The sequence below is a fragment of the Gouania willdenowi genome, chromosome 2, assembly GCF_900634775.1.
Source record: "Gouania willdenowi chromosome 2, fGouWil2.1, whole genome shotgun sequence".
NCBI lineage: Eukaryota > Metazoa > Chordata > Actinopteri > Blenniiformes > Gobiesocidae > Gouania > Gouania willdenowi.
In genome coordinates this window covers 7330167-7350271 of record NC_041045.1, presented here as the reverse complement: position 1 = coordinate 7350271, position 20105 = coordinate 7330167, and the positions used below count along the sequence as shown (strand labels likewise).

The 20105-nt window shown below is 37.4% G+C and overlaps 1 protein-coding gene across 4 annotated transcripts in view; it reads right to left on the bottom strand.

Moving 5' to 3' along the window:
* LOC114477166 (histone deacetylase 4-like) overlaps positions 1–20105 on the bottom strand; it is a 66490-nt gene that overhangs the window by 15497 nt on the left and 30888 nt on the right. For all 4 annotated transcript variants that reach the window (XM_028469332.1, XM_028469341.1, XM_028469321.1 and 1 more), the window contains 8 exons: positions 18096–18246; positions 14697–14820; positions 11924–12042; positions 6345–6473; positions 6106–6212; positions 4956–5093; positions 3836–4028; positions 1357–1580 (listed from right to left, as the gene is read on the bottom strand). In XM_028469332.1, coding sequence (XP_028325133.1) covers positions 1357–1580; positions 3836–4028; positions 4956–5093; positions 6106–6212; positions 6345–6473; positions 11924–12042; positions 14697–14820; positions 18096–18246 — 1185 coding nt within the window. The remainder of the gene's footprint in view (positions 1–1356; positions 1581–3835; positions 4029–4955; positions 5094–6105; positions 6213–6344; positions 6474–11923; positions 12043–14696; positions 14821–18095; positions 18247–20105) is intronic.

Genomic DNA, 20105 nt, shown 5'->3' with positions numbered 1-20105 from the left:
CCACCTCTCCTCCAGCGAGTAGGTGAGAGCATCCAGAGCAAAGCGGCCGCTGGCTTCCTGCGTGCCCATGTACGGCGCAGGCTTCCGCTCTGTTGTCATGGCAGCAAGCGGTTACTTGGGTGTCCGTGGCAACCGTCTTGTACACAGTGGCAGAAGGCGCGCATACAAAGGCTCGCTGCTACACACGTTAACCCCGTACCTGCCTCCGCCCACTCGCTAACAGAAATACTACAGAGAGGAAAGAGAAAAGGGCGACACGCAGCCGGCTGCTTCCCACGCAAACTACGCTACTACACCTGACTAACACGCACGTAAATATATTACACAGGCAGCAGTTCAGTTGTGTTGTAAATACCCCAAAACAAGGTGGGGGTCAATTGCATTTTTCAATTACAAATAAGTTTCCAAATTCTCCACGTTCCATTACAATTCAATTATGATTATGATAACTTTTTTTTCCCAAAATCAAATAAATAATTATCATTTTTCCCTAGAAAGTCAATTACAATTAAGTTAAAGTTCAATTTAGTGCCCGAAACTCTGGAACTCGTTGATTCCTGAGCTGAAACAGGACATAGATATGGGGGCTTTTAAAAACGAACTAAAGCGTGTTTTAAAAAGAAACCAAGTGTGTAATCATTTTTAGATTGCACTCAAATGCACTTCTTTTGTGTAATTAATGCAACGTTAAATGTATTTTCTGTATTCTGTATTTTCTATGTGCATTTAAAAAGCCCTTCTAGGGATGAACGTTGTAAATTAGCCTTGGCTCTAAATGTTGATACATGTTCATTGTTCACACTTGTCCCTATCAAATAAATTAATAAATAAATAAATTATGATTTTACTAACTTTTATTCACGTAGCGTTGTGATGATTGTATGTCATTTATTAACATCTTTGTGTTTACATTTTGCATTTATTATAATATTTCATCCCAACTAGGGACAAGAGTTGGATTTGAACAATAACTATAAACTCTTCAAAACACCAGTTACATTCACAGGTACTGTCACTCTGTAAAAATTAAATCGTCCCTATTAAAAAAAAAAACTTCTATTATATCCTATATCATATTCTAACCCTTACCACCTGTATGAGTGTAGTGGGAAAACTTAGTATTTTAATATTTGTTAACTACTTAACAAATATTAGACCTGTTTTGCATTTAAATAAATTGTAATTGAAAGTTTTTATTAAATTTCCATGATAATCCCAATTACAAAGTAAATTATGTTTACTCAGTTCAAATTCAATTACGATTACAATGGAGACAGATTTTTAAAATTACACTTAAGATGAAATCTATGCCATAATTGTAATTAATTATCAATTACACAATTACTGAACTCTTACCTTGTTGAGGTGGAGCTGCTGCTGCTGGAACTGCTGCTTGTGCTTCTCCAGGAACTGCTGGTGCTGCTGCTGGACCACCAGCTGCTGCAGGGCCAGGGCCTGGGCGTGGGCCTGGGCCGCGCTCCCCTGGGGCAGCGGGGCCGACTGGGTGCGCCCCAGGGGCCGGTGCTGCCTCTGCAGCTTGGCTATAGAGGCCGCCGATGGCATGGAGAGGCCGCTCACACCTGGGAGACAAACAGGAAGGACACTTTTGGTTTGTTTGTGTAGGTTTTCAAAATAAAATTCAAAAGCAAGACAGGGCCATCTATAAGGGGGAATAAAGGGGAGAGCTTTTAGGGGTCCATCCATAAAGTCAGCAAAATGATGGGCCATTGTTCTATGAATCTGTGATAATCACATTTATTATTTAACTGAATAATGTCCACTGTTATCCAGTAAGTTTAATATTATTATTTGCGCCATAGTATATAGTAATTTTAAAGATGTAAATCCTTATTTTAATCAGAAATAAAAATGGGTTAAAAGTGACCAAAAATGGAGGAAATACCACAGAAATTGGTTAGAAGTTGCAAATTAGAGTGGAAAAAAGGGTTCAAATTGTCAATATTGGATCAATTAGTAGAAATAATTAGTTTAAACCGACAAATAATTGGGAATGACAGAAAGTGAATGTACTTAAATTGGCAAAAACTAGCATGAATTGTGGTGAAAAGTAATGGGTCAACATATGCAACATTAGGTGGGAAAAGTGGTGGAAATGGTTTATTAGTGTCGAAAATGTCTTGAAAGTGGAAAAAGTGCAGAAAAGCCATTGACATTTGATGGATAAGTGGCAGGAATGAACGTAATGTAGCAAAAATGCATTAGAAGGCGCAAAAATATGGAAAGAAAAAGTGATGAAAATAGGTTGAAATATGGCAAGTTCGGTGTAGTTGCAGAAAAAGGGTAAAAATAAGCAAGAAAAGGGTCAAATTGTGAAAAAATAAAAACATTCTTAGTTTCTTGAAGGAATCTGGCGACCCTTTCCCAGTGTCTCTCGACCCCAAAGTTGAGAACCCCTGATCTTACACAGATGAACTTCTGAGGACGACTCCACAAACTAATAACCATAAGAAATGCTTTCCTAGTTTTAGTCATAAACGCGTGGTGTGAAATGAGCGAGCAGATGTACGACTGAACCGAAAAACCCACCATATGTGCCGCCATACTGTGACTGAGCCATTGTGATGATAAAATCTGACTACGGCGCAGATCTGCAGCCGTTTGTAATGTGTCATGTGGTGAGAAAAGTAAAAAAGAAAAAAAAGCCCCGCTCGCTGCCACTGCTAATGATGTGAGAAACTTGATTAGTGTGCATAACATGAAGGGATTAAAAACCGCCGACGACACAGTTTAGATTCTGTGTTGCACAGGACGCAGAGATTGGAAATAGAGTTTGAATATGGAGCATGTGTCTGTCTTTCTGAAATGTAACTTAAGAATGTTACGGTTTCATTTATTCAGACGACTCTTACTTTCCCCTTTGATCTCCTGACATGTTTCGACTGTCAACTGCCAGTCTTAATCAGAGGCGTCTGCTGATCGCTTCAAAGCCGATCAAAGTGGATTTCTTAGGTAAGAGTTGTCGTCTGAAAAAATTAAACCTTAACATACAAAGACGATCTTGCTGGAATTGCTCCAAGGAGGTCAAGAAAACTTCAAAGGAAACATCAAAGCGCCACTTTATTTTCAACAGTCATCTGTATAAATTGACAAAAATTATTTTTGAAAATAAAATAACACCAATGAGTTCAATTGAAAATTAAAAAAAAAAAAAAATATGAATTTATAGCTAAATTTATGAACTCTAAAAGTGAGAAAATAACCTCCATTCACAATGCTGTTTTCGTACCGTACATTACATTTAATCTGATTGGTCGGCTATGATGTGATGCATTTGAACGTTGTCTGGTCATTTCATTTTTTGTAGTTTCACAATGTCTGTTTGTCATTTTAAAACAAGAAAATATAATTTACTTAGTAACTGTTGGGTGTAGAAATGTAACAAATTACTTGATTTCTTTTAAAAAGTACTCAGGTACAAGTAAAATGACTGATTTAGAAATATACTCCAAATAGCACAAGTACCCATAAAAGCAACTTAAATACAGCAACGTGAGTACTTGTAATCCATTACTTTCACCTCTGGATGTAGTTTGTGTTGATATAAGTCAACAAAATTAACTCTGATCTGTGTGTGTGTGTGTGTGTGTGTGTGTGCAACGTGTATGTGTGTGTGTTCAGTCCTTGAACCAACATGTGCGTCACTGCTGAGTGTGTGGAAGTAGCAGTGACGGGATGCTAGTGAAGGAACAAGCCGATGGGAAAAGGTCGCACAATGCGAGCATGTCACACACGCCTACGTATGAAAGGGGCTCATTAGATGGACGTCTGTCAGTATGACACACACACACACACACACACACACACATGCCTGTACCTGTCACCAGAGGGCTCTGGGCAGGACTCTGCTCCATCAGCACCATGTGCTGCAGTAGAGGGCTGTGAGCGCCGTGTCCGCCCGTCCCAGCCCCAGCCTCGCCCAGGTAGGGCGTCAGGTGGCCCCCGGACATGAAGGGAGGGCTGAAGGAGAGGGCGGGCTGCAGGCCTCCATCCTGCTGGGCGGACGTCACCTAAACAGATAAAGTCAGGAGTTATATTTTGTCAATAATTTTGCTTTTTTTCTTATTTTTCTCTCTCATTTTTTTCTCAAAAAGAAAAAGAAAAAAGGATTAAAAAAAGGAGGAAAAACAGAAAAGCAAAAGAATGAGAAAAAAAAGAGAAGAAGAGGGGGACGAAGGGGAAAAAAATTAAAGAAAAAATTTAATTAAAATTTGTTTTTCTTTTTTCTCTTTTCTTTTCTTCAAAAAAGGGGGAAAAAGGAGAAGGAAAAGAGGGAAAAAAAAGAAAAGGAGAATAAAGCAGGAAAAAAGAAAATATACATATATATTGTCAATAATAATTGTCTCCTTTTTTTCAAAAAAAGGGAAAAGAGGAAAAAAGAATAAACAATATTATAAATACCTATATTAAAAATATATGTATATTTACACTACCGATCAAAAGTTTTAGAACACCCTAATTTTTCCAGTTATTTATTGCAATTCAAATCGTGCAAGTCCAACGAATAGCTTAAAAAGGTACAAAGGTAAGAACTGAACAGCTAGAGGTTAAAAAATAGGTTTAGTTACCCAAAACTGAAAAATAATGTACATTTCAGAATTATAGAAATTTTTCAGGAAACACAAAGTGGGTTAACAATTTAAAACTGTTCTGCAGCAATGAAGGTAGAATCAGCCTTGAAAGCTGGTGCTATTCATACAGGTGTTCTAATTTTTCTTGCTTACTTCCAACCCCCTCTGTTCTATACACTGGTCTATAAATTGATTTCTTTTTCACCTCAAATTGCTTATTTGTTCTATACTTTCATTTCAGAGTGCAATGACACAATAAAGAACTGGAAGAAGTATGGTGTTTTGACTGGTAGTGTATGCATGTATGTATGGATCATCAATAACTCCTTTCAGATTAGAGCAAAGCTGATTTGGAGGTGGTCTCACATTGGAGGCGGCGGTGGCCGTGGCGGTGGCGGGCAGCCCCAGGGTGATGTTGGGTAGAGACGGGGAAGTGTAGAGGGACAGCTGGTTGACGGAGCCACGCTCAGCGCCACCACCGCACAGCCTCTGGGCCAGGGACGACTGGAAAGTAACGCATTTAAATGATTAATCCAAGTCCGCACGTGAGATAAAACTGTTGGCGGCGTGAGCCTCCACCGCGCTAATGGCTGCTACATAGAGCATCTCAGCATCGTGGTTAGAGGCAGGACATCCGTGCACGCTACAGCCTGCAAATAAATCTCTATTCTGTCTCTTTTCTCTGATTGTACCCACAAAACACAAGCTTTAACAACTTAGATTTATTATTATTATTATGGTGATGGTGCAGAGGCACCATTTTTATCTAAAGTTGAACTTCCCTTAACTTTACTCATTTACCCTTTCCTTAAATAGTTTATAAACTCTATAGACGTTATTATGTAAATTGTAATGCATGATGTAATAAATGTATTTTAAAAACGTGAACCAACACTACGGCTATTACTAACACAACTCGAAACAACAACTTTAACAATAATGATTTTAAAAATGAAATTATGATTTAAAAAAAATAAATAGTAAAAAATAACAATATAAAAATAAATACGAGAAAGTAAATATTAATGAAATAATGATAATACGTTTCAATAGGTTTAATTTGCATGAATTAAATTTTTTTGGATTTCCTCTTGAAAATTCAAACCACCACCCACAGGATATCAATACAATTACTTTTTGTGTGTATTTATTTATTCAATACTTACTTGTCATTATCTGTATTTTAACTTCTAGTAACGTGAGGTCTCCACATTACTGTCAATGTTTCCTCTTAATCTGTTTTTTATTTAATTCATTTAATTACATTTTTAATTTTTAAAGTTTCTGGTTGTTAGTTATTGTGTTTGGCGTGTGTGTCATACCCCCCTTCTGTATTGTACCCCCTGTCTCGTCAGAGCCCCCTCGCATTCCCCGTCCTCACTCAGGTGAAGCCCATTTCCATGATTACCCTCACTATTGAAGTGCTCCTTGTTTAAATCAGGTCTGATGAACTGGAAAATGGTTATTTTAATGTATAAATGAAAGGAACTGGAGTTTCTGGACGAGTCTTTGTTACCTCTGTGTTGTTGGAGATGGACACAGTGCCGTTCTCATTGGGGATGTTGTTGGAGCTGTTGTTGGGGGAGCTTGGGCCTGATCCGGGGGCACTGTTGCAAGCCGAGTCTAGGACAAAAAATTATATATAAATAAATAATCTATACAAACTCAACGAAGGTTTAGAATCGGAGGTGTTTGGACAGAAACTCGATGTAACAGTGTCACGTCTTTTTGGATGGATGTTCGTGCGTCCCTTACCGGCCATGTCCAGTGAGCGTTTCTTGGCGGTGGTGATGGGGCTGTCGCGGCGTCGCAGCAGAGGGCTGCTCCTGCGCTCGCTAACCTTCTGCTTCAGACGGGAGCGCAGCTTCAGGTTGGGCTCCGAGGCTAAAAAAAAAAGACGAGAAACAAACTGTGAGCACAGAGATGCCAACTCCCCGGAAATGAATGTCATCATCGGCGTTCCCAATAGTCGCTAGAAGGCGACATGGATAGAGAAAGAAGAAAAGCACATAGCCAAGATGTAGGGCGCCCCTTTACTTAAAATCGGCCCCAAACATGTCAGGAAAATACCTCAAATGCACGTTTTGGGACAATATCATGCATTCACACGCATTTTTTACCAGAAAAATGGTGATAGAGTGTCTGTAAAATGTGACAGACGAACAAATAAGTCCAATTCTGCCCATAATGCTGTTTAAAATCCAATTCGTTATTTATTGAACATGTCATTCAAGTGTGTTTTCAATTATTAGTTTTAGATTATTATGACCCCATTCAAATCTAAAATAAAAACCAAAGTTGTTCTTGTGACAAAAAATCTTACGTAATTTCAGCGCAACTGTCTAGTTTTCGCAAAGTATCTGAAGCATATAAAACTCTCTCAGCCTTATTTATTTTTGGACGTTTAATAGCCAGTAAAGTCATTTAAATAGGGAAATATGATGAAAATGAAAAGTATAAAATGATGTAAACGTGACGTGGATCGGTATTGGGAACACATCAAAGCCATCAGCAAACGCCTCTGAAGAAGACTGGCAGTTGACTGTCGAAACATGTCAGGAGATCAAAGTGAATTTCTAGAAAAAAAGTTGTCTGAATAAATGAAACTTTAACATCTTATTCAAAAGGAAGACAAAATTAACTTGCTGGAATTAATACGCCAAAAAAAAGTAGAAAATGACGTAGAAGTGACATGGAAACTGTATTGGGAACACATCAAAGCAAACAGCAGACACCTCTGGAGAAGACTGACAGGAGATAAAGTAAATTTTCATATAAATTAAACCATACCATATTATTCAAAGAGAAGACAAAATGTCTTGCTAGAATTATTACGCGGAAGTCAAAAAAACATCAAAGCAGACACCTCTGATGAAGACTGCCAGTTGACAGGCAAAACATGTCAGGAAATCAAAGTAGATTTAGTCGCTTTTATAAAAGAGTCGCTATTGGGGTCCGAAAAGTCGCTAAATTGGCAACTCACACAGTGTTGCTAAGTGACCAATTATCTTTGAGAGACAGAGGAGATTACAGTGACCTTCAGGGAGAATTGGTTCTTGTTGCCTTTCGAAGAAAGAGAAGGTCCTTCCTGTTGGTCACGACAGTGAGTTTGCCTCGCTGAGCACAATCTCATCATTAAACAGCCCACCCCTCGCTTTGATTACTGGCAGATCCTGGTTTTTTCGAACAAAGAAACAAAGTCAAGGCTTTCAGCTTTAACCAGGAGCTCCACACATCGCTGCCGTGTCATGAAGCACTTTTCACCTCACCTTTATGAAACCCAGCCTTTTTCTCACTGCTATTTATTTGGAGCACAAGCCCCTTATTTACATGCTACGGTACAAGCCAATTTGATACTTTTTCTCAGACATCACAGCAAAAAAGCAATTAGCTTCAATTTGGGAACTGAAGTCCTCCATTGGTCTTTTGTCCATGCTGCCACAGACTCGTGAATGGGTAAAAGGGAAAAGGCACATCACCTAGGATCCAGCAGTCTTGGACAAACTCAATGTTTCTCCTGCCAATCAGCAGTCAGTGAATATCTTTACTATTCATTCACACATTGATAGACATCAAAGCAGTACGCTGCTGACCCGGGTCGTCACACAAGCACACTTGTTCTGTTTTTGTTTGATGCAGTTAGAAATCTAGCTCACCTGGAGAACAAAGTCCATTCTGAGAAACATATTCTCAAAAATGGAATAACGGTGAACAAAATGTGTAATGTACTATGAAATATGAACCTTCCATTTATTTAAATTCAAGAATTGTTTTATGATTTTTGTCCTCATTTTGTGTTTTGGGATTGTTTCATGTGTATTTCTGTTGTTGTTTTTGTGCATTTTTGCAGTAGTTTTTTGTGAGTTTTTGTGTTTCCTTGTCTTTTGGTACAGTATATTTTTGTTGTCATTTTGTGTTTTTCTGTTTGTTGTTGATTTTTTTGTAGTTTTGGTTTTTCTTTCCTTAGTTTTTCCTTGTCATTTTGTACTTTTCTATGTTTTTTGGAGATATTTTGTGTATTTTTGTTATTTCTGTTATTTTGTACGTTTACTTTTGGGTCCTTACAAAATTAGACAAACACCTCATACCTGTGAATAATGGAGGTTAGCTACTGTACTTAATCATGGCTTCATTAAGGCTTGAGCTATTGTGTATTGCATGTTGCATGTAGCATGTTGGTGGACTGATAAACTCATGGTGTTTAAGTCTTTGTTTAAAGCCTGGGGGGAGCATGAGCACCCATCATATCACTGTAAAAACACAGTATTGGGGCCCCAAAATGGGCCCCAAACAGAGGTTAAAGGTTGCGTGTTCACCCGGCGACAGATTGCATGATGCTTTGTGTTCATGGACCAGCCGTACAGTTTGGTTACCAGGTTCCATGTGAAGGACGGGCTGCCCCAGTTAGGCTAAAAAAACATGTTTGTCTCTAATAAAGCACACAATGACACGGAGGGCCTCAACACTTTCCCATCCTGCCCTCGCCTTTTGGAGGCATGCAGGGCTTTGTCCGAGTGATGCGCGGTGGCTCAAGACTTCATACGTACCGACTGGTAGTGGGAATGTCACGCCACTTTTTCCCACCATTTCCTCTTTAATGGTATTATATTCAAAGGTTTTGTTATTGTATTGACTTTTGATAGTTTAGAAGTTATTTGCATCAAGCTTCCAAAACTCCCATAGATACCGTCTTTGGCTCCTACTCAGATGTGATAAATAGGTTTTACCTTCATATCTAAATGTGATTTTGCCTCATTTAATGTACGACTAACATGTAAGGGACAAAAATATCAAATATATCAAACGGACTAGCAATGACACCTTACTGTTAAGCTAGTCCAACACTCGGGATTACTTTATCTCTGATTAAGATTGAATAACTATGATGCAAATTAGAAAAATCACCAATAGTAGCCAATGCTATTGAATGACCACCTACATGTTTTGGGACAACGTCGCGGATACTCTTTTGCTGAATGGCTTACAAAGCCACTCTAAACAGATCCTTCACTCCTGTTCCATCTCTGACTTCAGCTGAGATCCCTCTGTTGTCATCAAACCGACACAAAGACTGTAGAACACGAGAAAAGTCACTATCTGTCAGAGACAAGCTTAAAAGCGTTGCCGTTGCTACATTTGATCATTGCCGGGAGTCCTTGGCATTCAGTCTGCGACCTTTACGACCCGGCGGGCGATATAAAAAGAGCCTGTAGAGCTTTCAGGGAGGACATTAGCATAAGTAAACCCTGAGAAGGACGTCATCGCTGAGGGCAAACATGAGGGTGGTACAGATGATCGTCTCTCTCTGCTGTGAAGCACAATCCTCCATCTTTTAGAAAGCAAAACAGGAAGTGACCCTCCAGAAAATCCCTGACAACCAAACTCTGATTTAGCAAAGAGTCTTCTTCTTCAACAACAACTTCATCTTCTTCTTCAACAAGTTATGATTATTCTTCAACAACTATTTCAACAAATTATTCTTCAACAACCTCTTCTTCTTCTTCTTCTTCAACAACTTTGTCCACAACAACGGATTCTTCTTTTTGAACAACAATTTATTCTTGTTCTTTAACAACAACAATTTGTTCTTCTTCAACAACTTCCTTTTCTTCGTCTTCTTCAACAACAACAAGAAAAACAACAACTTCTTTTTCTTCACAACAACAACTTATACTTACTCTTCTTCTTCAACTTCTTCTTCTGCTCTCCTGGGCTGGAATGTGGCTGTGTGGGCCAGTGTCAACTGTGGTCTGTGTTGTCGTAGCCAACAGAGTCAACAGGAGCCACCCGCCGCTACGCTAAGTGAATAATTGCACTGTAAGATGACCGCTGCTTCATGGCTACAACGCCGCACGCACCGCTCACGCTTTACACATGCACACAAACATACACACACACACACCTGACAGTGTAAACAGCTGCTTTGACTGTATTTCACTATGTTTGAAGACGTGAATCACGGGGAAAGAGAGAAGAAGTTTTTTTTTCCAGTGGCATATTCTGCGTTTCTAATGAGCTGTGACAGGGTTTGTCCAGGATTCAAAGGAACACACGCTGCTCTGTAGATGAGTACAGCTTCTAGTCTGAGCGGTAGAATCCCTTAGATCTGCTACGTCAAAATCTAACATTGTTCATTCATAAGTTTGTTGATATAAAGATAGAAGAAGAAGAGTGGAAAAGACTCATCACTTGTCAGAAATTCAGTTATTCGGACAGAAATCTGAAAATGTGCAAAAGGCATCTTGATAGTATGGAGATGTTGGTAATTTGTTTTTAACAATTGATGATTGGCTCCATAAGTAGAAAAACTGATGTTTAAAAATCTGGTTTTGAGATATTTCTGATTCCAAACTTCCACTCAAAAATGATGTAATTTTTTTAAATGAACAATGAAAATGTACGTATATGTTTACGCAATATAGGCAAAAATGTGTATAAATTGTATCATTTGCGTAGAACAGTCTGAAGTTGAGCAGTAGAAATAATGGTGTCAATTGAGCAAAAATTGTGGGAGGAGTTTAAAAGTTTTACAGTTTAAAAACCCCCCCCAAAAAACAGTTTGTCTTTAAAATTTGTTGTAAGTTTAACAATAGATAAGTTGGTGATTTTTCCACACATGGGAAGAAGGATTTGCACATAGAAGAAAAAGAAGAAAGCCGGAGAAGAAGACTAAGAAAAAAGAAGAAAGACAAAGACGGAAACGTTGAAGAAGATGAAGAAAAAGACGACGAAGAAGAAGAAGTTGAAAAAGTTGTAGAAGAACAAGAACTAGAACAACAAGTTGAAGAAGACAAAAAAGAAAGAAAGAAAGAAAGAAAGAAAGAAAGAAAGAAAGAAAGAAAGAAAGAAAGACCCCAAATAATCCAAATACTGGTTGATAATCTGAAGCAACAAATCTGTAATCTAAAACCGACTAAAAACAATCAAAAGCAGCACAGTAAACCAGTTTGTGTTGAGTAAAAGGTGTTGGTTTAGTGCCTGTCGTGACCCTGGGGGGTTTTGCGTAGGTTGAAAACAATAAGGGGCCGTGAATAGAGCCTTGGGGAGCCTCTAAACTAATTGCTTTGCAACGGAATGAATTGTACATATTTTGTGTTTCCCTCAAGTGAGATCCACAAGTGCCTGTGATTTTTTTACGCAGCAATTATCGAAGTTGTTAACAGAGACTCGAAGGTATCGTTGGCTGCTGGATCTTTTTTAATGAAAAAGAGCAACATTTCACTACTAAAAGATGAGAATAAAATCAAATTAGAAATTTAAAGGGAAATGCATTAAGTGCATGTGACTAAGTGGAACGCAACTGATTAGATGTGATGGTTTGGGCTTGTGCGTACCAGTCTTTCGCAGTGGGAAGTCATCCCGAGGGTTGTAGACCCCAAGCACAGGGTGGTTGTAGGTGGACACGCCCGTCTGTGGAGGAGAACTCTGGTCCAGTGAGCTGTGCTGGGTTTTACTGTGGAACAAAAACAAGACGGACACGCGTTAAAGTCAAACTAACGCAGCGTTGGCGTGTATGATCTAGGGATGTAACAATTAATCGTAAGGCCGTTAAAAATCGATTCATAGGTATCACAGTTCACATCGATATTCTGAAAATTGAATCACTGTACTTTTTTTAAACAGCAGAGGGCGCGATATATTTATCCCTCTCTTGTTTAACAGTTTAGGCTGCGGGCGGTATCTGCTACTACTTTCTTTCTGGCCGCCTTCTACTCTTAAACATGTTCATAAATTATTCCTTGCCCCTTTAGCACCGAAAGAATATCTGTAATATTATGTGAATATCTGGAAAAGTCACGTTTTCCTATTAGCTCTGTCTGCAAGCATAGCATCTCTTCTTCACTGCTAGAATAACTACATGCCAACCGACCACTGGGTTACCAGCGCCCTCTGCTGGTCCAAACAAATATCTGATGTAAATACAATGCAATGACTGTTTTTTTTAAAGTCCAATTGTTAAGGCACAAAATACATTTTTAGTTGCACTTTTAAAAAGAAAAATAAATATTATGCAGTTTTGCATTGTTTACTATAGAACCAGAATTTAAATTAATAGGCTTCTTCATTTGTATTATTCCTTTATTCATTTTATTCATGATTTATTTTTAGTTAAATTGCATTGTTTTAAATAGTTTATCAAAGGATTCTTTTGACAATGAAAAATAAAGGAAAATAGTACAGTATTTTCTGTTTTTTTTTCCCCCAAAAAAATAAAGGAATATTTTTCAGTCATTATTTGTCTTTTTTGTAAAATAAATCGTGAGAGAATCGTATCGTGAACCCAGTATCGTGAATCGAATCGTATCGGGAGTTGAGTGAATCGTTACATCCCTAGTGTGATCCCAACAAAGCAGCAGAACTTCATAGATCTGTGTGACTAAATCATCATGAAAATCCCCTTGGCCAGGACACAGGCATGCGCCGCCATCTGCTCACTGAATAAGGTGATGTTCACAGGCGAAGTTAAGCCGCGCGGGCTGGCTTCAGGCCAAAATTATGTTCCTGACAAGCAGGCCGACACACTTATCTGTTCCCAAACTGAGGAGGATGAGTCCAAAATGACTGCTTTACTATATTAAGGGCAGCAGAGGAGCACGTTGGGCTGATTTCAGCTTTTCAAAGTCAGCATTGATCAAGGCCGTTGTGTCCGTTCATATTTACTTGTTTCTCAAATTACCATAATATCGAGACTATATGTTGCACTAGAATATATGTTGCTGTTATTTAGAATCTTTGAGGAAACGAACCTCTAAAAAAAAACAAAACACGAATAAGTCGCACCTCGTTATAAGTCACATGGCTGAATGTTAGTGTGGTAGTTTGGATTATTATTATTATTATTAAGACTGTGTTTTATCCTTGTCTGCGTACGCTATTAAACATTAAACACTTTATGTGGTGGAACGTTTTTGCAACAGCTATGCATGTTTTCTTTTTGTTAATTATAAAAACAAAACTTATTTTAAGGTACTGACAATAAATCACAGTATGTATTTATTATAAATTAATTATTCACACAAGCAGGTTGGAAAATTAAATAAAAAACTTAATTACATCTAACAATTTGCTAGATATAACCGATAATACCAAAAATAATGAATTGTTTATGTGACTAATCACAAATGAATATTTCCATTTCAAATTAAAAAAAAATCTCCAAACAAGAAAGTAAAAGTGGAGAATTATTTCTTAGGAAGCATTCAGTAAATACTGTGACTATATTTTAAAATAGATCCTGATTTAATGATTTAAAATTATTTGCAAACCATCGGATAAAGGCAACTTCTAATTATAATAATGATCAATCAGACCAATAATTCAGGAAAGAACAGAGGATTTCGTCTGGTTTTGTTTATTTTTGTTGTTTCGTGTGTTATTGTTATATTGTGGTCATTTTGTGTGATTTTGTGCATTTTCCTGTACCTTTTTGTTGGGTGTTATGAGTCATTGTGTGTATTTCTGTTGTAATTTTTGGACTACTTTTTGCGCATATTTGTTGCAATTTTAAAGTTTATTTTTCATAAATGTGTTGTTTTGTGTGTTCTCAACCTTTTCTCTGTCATCTTATATATTTCTCTCTCAATTCATTTAATTTTGAATGTTTAATAGATTTAAAAAAGATATATTTTTCTTAAAAAAAGAACAGGATTCATTTAAAGAATATCTTGTATACTACAAATTATAAATACATCAGGCGATGGCTGGAGTAAACAAACACACCTGTACAGGACATAGAGAGGCAACAATCATTATTCAGGAGCCGCCCCCATCATCAGCTTCCAATATCCTGCGTGTGCGTGCATGTGTGTTTACGAGTGTGTGTATGTGGCGGTTTTATGACCCCATCTCTCAGTCAGGCTCACACAGTGTGACAGGTGAAGAGGTGGAAGCTCACTGACACATTAGGACAAGACTTAATGCATTATTCATCCGCTCTCAGGGAAGAATTACCATCCAAACGTATAACGATCCGTGCTTCCCGTGCACCGGCGTCTACACCACATTAAAATCATTTTCCAGCTCACGAGCTGAACTGAGTGACACTGATTTATCTGTGTGAGACAAATGAGTGATTGACAGCTACACATCCACTCCACTGTTACTCACCGGTACCAATAGGGGGCGTCGTTGTGGACCCCTCCTTGGTTGAGGCTTCGCTGGGCGAGAGCTTTCTTCTTGTTCAGGACAAACTCTTGGAGACGCATCTTCACCTCCGTACTGGCCACAGCACCTGAAATGTAAAGAAATATCATCAAAAAACTAAAAAAATAACACCACCAGACATGGATCGATAATTCCATCATGAAATCTCATCCCATATTTGACTGTTTCTTGTTAAACTAGAAGGAAAATGACCTCAATCCTCAATCTTTATCCGTTTAAAACTCACTCAGACGTGCTGTCCCTTCAGAAACAGCATCGCTTTGAGGCTGGTGTCAAATTACATATTTTTTTTACAATACCTAATGATAATAGCACACATTACGAGAAGGAAAATACAGAAAAATGACTTCAAAAACAAAACACGACGACAAAAATGCACAAAACGACAGAAAAATATACAAAATTACACCAAAAACATACTTGATGATGCAAAAAAAAAAGAAATCAAACAAAGTGAGATAAATATAAGAAAAACAACATCTAAAAGTTGCAAATTGACTTAAAAAATACACAAAATGGAAGTAACACATACAAAATAACATTTAAAGACTTGGAAAAAAAAAAAAAACATGACAAAAGCACAAAGGTACTTGCTGAATGACTACAAAAATACACAAAATGAAAGAAAAGTATACAGAGTTACAACAAAAATTTAACTAAGGATGCAAAAGACAAATCAACAAACACACAAAATAAGAGAAATGTATACAAAACGACACTTTAAAAGACGCAACTGGACTGACAAACACACACAAGACAAGAAAAATACACAAAATTTGAGAAAAACGTGCAAAATTACACCAAAAATACACTTAATAATGCAAAAAAAAAAAAAAAAAAGAAATCAACAGACACTCAAAATGAGACAAATATATATACTGTAAAATGACACTTAAAAAGACAACTTGACTTACAAAACAAGACGATTACAAAAATATATCAATATACACAATGACTCGAAAAATGATTGAAAACATCAAACACAAAATTAGAAGAACATGACTCCAAAAACATACAAATCGGCAAGAAAAGTATAAAAAATTAATGGAAAAAAAAAACTCAGAACAACAATTGCACACAAAATCTGATAAAAATATACAAAATTACGCTGCAAAAAAAAAAAAGAAATTGACACAAAATGAGAAACAAATATACAAAATTACTCTAAAAATGATTGAAAACAACAAACACACACAAAATTAGAAAAAAATACTACAAAAACACACAAAACAACAAGAAAAATACACAAAGTGTGAGAAAAATATATAAAATGACTCAAAAAAAAAATTGAAAACATAAAACACATAAAAATGAGAAGGAAATTACTCCAGAAAAAACAAATCAACAAGAAAAATACACAAAAAGAATTAAAAAAAACACAGAACAACAATAGTCACACAAAAAATCTGAGAAAAATATACAAAATTACACAAAAAATACACTTAATGATGGGGAAAAAAAAAAGAAATTGACACGCGTAATGAGAGAAAAATACACAAAATGACAAGAAAAATACACAAAACGAGAATTTTTTTTTTACAAAATGACAAAAAAACAACAACACTGAAACCCTTTGTTCTCTGTTGTATTAAAGTCCAGAATGGCCATTATTCTACACACTGACATGAATATTAACACATGCTAAAGTGTTAATATGAAGGGACAATCATGTATTGATTTAGTCGACAGGAGAGTGGTCAAAATCCCCTGATGTTAAAACATTCACACTTTAATTTATCCAGTTGATCACAGATCAGCAGTTCATTTAGCAGCAGGAGAGCTAATAGTCATCTTTATTAGATTACTGGATCTCAGCTTTCTACCGCTAAATTATCTGTGCAGATTCGACCAAAACGTTGGAAAAAAGGGAGGGAGAGAAAAACGAGGTGACGCGCCGCGGGACGTCAGGGCACCGAGAGCCGCAAACCACACTCGCTCGGGTACATGAGAGAGCAAACAGTGCAGCCCTCACACGTCCACTCAGCCTTGATCTGGAACCGTTTTCCACATAGAGCGCAAACGCCTCTCAAGAACTCCTGTCCACTTGCTTTCAATGAACTGTTGAGAGACGTCCAGCAAGCAGCGGTAATATCAAGCCCCGAGCCCCCCCAGGCCAAGGCCACCGGCTAATACAGCTCATTTACCATCGGTAAACATGCAGGTTCTCCAAGTAAAATGGAAAGTTGCGCTTGTATAAGAGCGGAGACGCACACAAGGTCAAATATTGTTGTCGTTTGAATGGACAATTCTTTCAAATTCTGGCAGATAAGCAACGGTTTAATGTGAGGTTGCAATGGAGGTGACCCTGAGATGATGATCACAGGTAAACTTTTATCTGCAAAGATGATAATTTTTACCCTTAATTGCAGTCCATGGCTCATCTTCTGATCGAAAAACATCTATTATAGACTTTGCACAAACAACAAGGTAAAAGAGTGTGTGTTCTGTTCTTTACTAAAGGTTGAACACCCCTAATCTCCTACAATGCTGAAGTCTGTACAGGCTTACTCACACGTGCTGTCCTTTAAGGCAGGGGTTCTCAACCTTGGAGTCAAAAGATACCTTCAAGAAACTAAGAATACTGCTTATTTTTACACTTTTTCTGAAACTACACCAAACTTTCCACATTTTAACCTATTTACATCACTTTTACTTTCCTAATTTTTTGCTCCTATTAATGTATTTTTGCTACATTACTCCCATTTCTGCCTCTACATCAAATTTCAATATCTCTTCTGCACATTTTCTCCACTTTCAAGACATTTTCGTCACTTATAAACCCATACCCCCACTTTTCCCACCTAATGTTGCATAAGTTGACCCATTATGGTAAGACTTTATTGAGAAAAAAAACATTGAAATATGATGTCTGATGGCATAATTTCACACGTCATTTCATCATTCAGAACAACCTTAAAAAACCCTTAAAAATCCAACTCAACTTGGTCAAAGACTCGCAGAATTAAAAAATCAAAAATGATAAAAAAAAAAAAATATATAATCTTTTTCTTTTTAAAGACACGGTTAAATTCCCCTCAAAATCTCATTGTATTCAATCATGAAAAATTAAATGGAAATAGGTACATGAGGCAGACTAAACCCTAACGTACGAGTGTGGGGAACATCTCACACATCTCAATGGTATTTTTCTCCAAAACCAAGTAGCAGCAAACGGACATGTCAAATTTCTTACAACATAATCCAACTTCAACGTTCAAAAATCATACCAACATTAGTTGACTCGATTGGCACAATTTTGGCTGAAGATGATGACAAAATGGACATGGGTAAACTGACGTAACATAAAACAAAAGAAAATCAACAGCTCAAGATGCCACTTACTCTCCTGCCCCCTCTCCTTGTTCTTGAGCAGTTGAAGCTTCTGCTCTCTCTGCTGTTTCTCCAGCTCCTGCTCCAGCCGGTGGTTCTCCATCTTCCTCTGGTGCTCCAGCAGCTCCTGCTGGTGTTTCATAGCCAGGAGCTCCTGCTGCTGCTGCAGGAGCCAACATGGAAAGTGCTTTTAATGCAAGTTATGAACACAGTTTATTGGAGCGTGATTTATAGTCAGGGGAGATTAAATAAATACACAATGCACATATTAAGCAGATCTATTAGGCTGATGGGTTTTTTTTTCTATCGTAAATGAAATCAACTCTTTTTGATTAACATTAGATGCTGTAGTTGTCCTCTTCACTTAAAAAGTTGGACAGTCGGCAATTAAATAAAACTTTGGTAATTTTATGAAAACCTTGGGCAATAAGCTTGAGCAATTAAAATCATAGAAACAAATGTACTGGAGACGAGACGTTGGAAAAACACATTATCCATCGTGTTTATTATCCTCTGTTCATTCCCTCATCACCCAGGAAAATTAGCAATAAAGTGTATTTGTTAAGGCTTTGAAAATAAAAAAGGCATCTATTACCCTAAAGGACCAACTGAAAGCCAAAGATACGTTAGCCTTGCTAGTATTAAACAGAAAATCAGATAACTTTATCTCACTTTGATAGGATAATTGCTCTTGGATTAAAGCTCAGCACTTTAAAAAATCATCAATTTTCTAAAAAGTAATCGGAAACCGTTAACAATTTAATTGTGGCTCCATGTTTTTTAATACTGGAGTCCCTCAGGGCTGCGTGTTGGGCCCTCTGCTTTATTCGCAGTTAGTGACACAAAAATAAGACAAATACAGATTCCCACAATTTTGTTTAGGTTCCAAAATGACAACAGCATTAGTAGGAGTTCCAATTTTATGTGATCGTGTAAAACAGACGGGGAAGAATTTAACTCAATCTGACTGTTTTTTTTCGGGTACCAACATGACGCGTAACAATGCATGTTATGGGACAATATTAAACATTCAAACGCCATTTCTTACCAGAAAACTAGTCATTGTTTGTCTAGAAAGTGTGACCAGCGAACAAACACGTCCAATTCTGCCCAAATCTCTTGCTTACGTGTAACGGATCAAATAGTGATCGAGTTATCCTGTGACCGAAAACAAATGCACATACTTCATTTAAATGGTGTTTTTAAAGTGTTATTATGAACAAGGAGTTCATATTATCACGACTGCATTCAAATCCAAAAACGCTCTGATACAAACACAAGTGTAATAGCTGAACTGGTGATAATTTTATATGGTGACACAACAAGGCAGAAAACTCTACAATCATACAGCTGTGTGTGCGAGTGACTCATCGATTGGCGGTAGTTAAAGGTTTCACAAATTCTATGGTTTTTGTTTCTGTTAAATGGGTAACTGAGGCTTAGCAAAGTGGCTAATGTAGCGTAATCTTCAATGTAACAATCCCATTTTTTGTGAATGATCCAAAGCATATAAAATGTAAAATTAATAAAAGTAGATGACTCAATTAATCCTATTTAGCATGTTAGGTGCAATTTTGGCCTGTAAAGTCATCTAAACGGGGAAAAATTACAAAACAGAAAGGAAACAGAAAAGTGTAACGTATGTATACCCCGAAACAGAATTTGTGAAATTTTGGAATCAGAACATGGGAGGCTCTACATTAGTGGCATTACACAAAAAACTTAACTCATATAAGATGAACGCCCAAGACAAAGCACCAAGCCATAAAGACAACTTAAGTCCTTCCAAGAGCACCACCACATGTACTGGCAACGTCTAAAAAAAACACAAACTTACTTTGGCACCCTTAGTGTGACTCACTCTGGATATAAACACCACTTAACATTTTGTAGAAGTCCTATAATCCACAACCTGGAGCACCTAATCAAAGCTTTCAATTTGTTGTCCTAATAAAAGTGGGCAAGATGCCTCAGACAGCCCTTTCTGATGTGCTAAGGAATCAACAAAGGCCTCTTTGGATT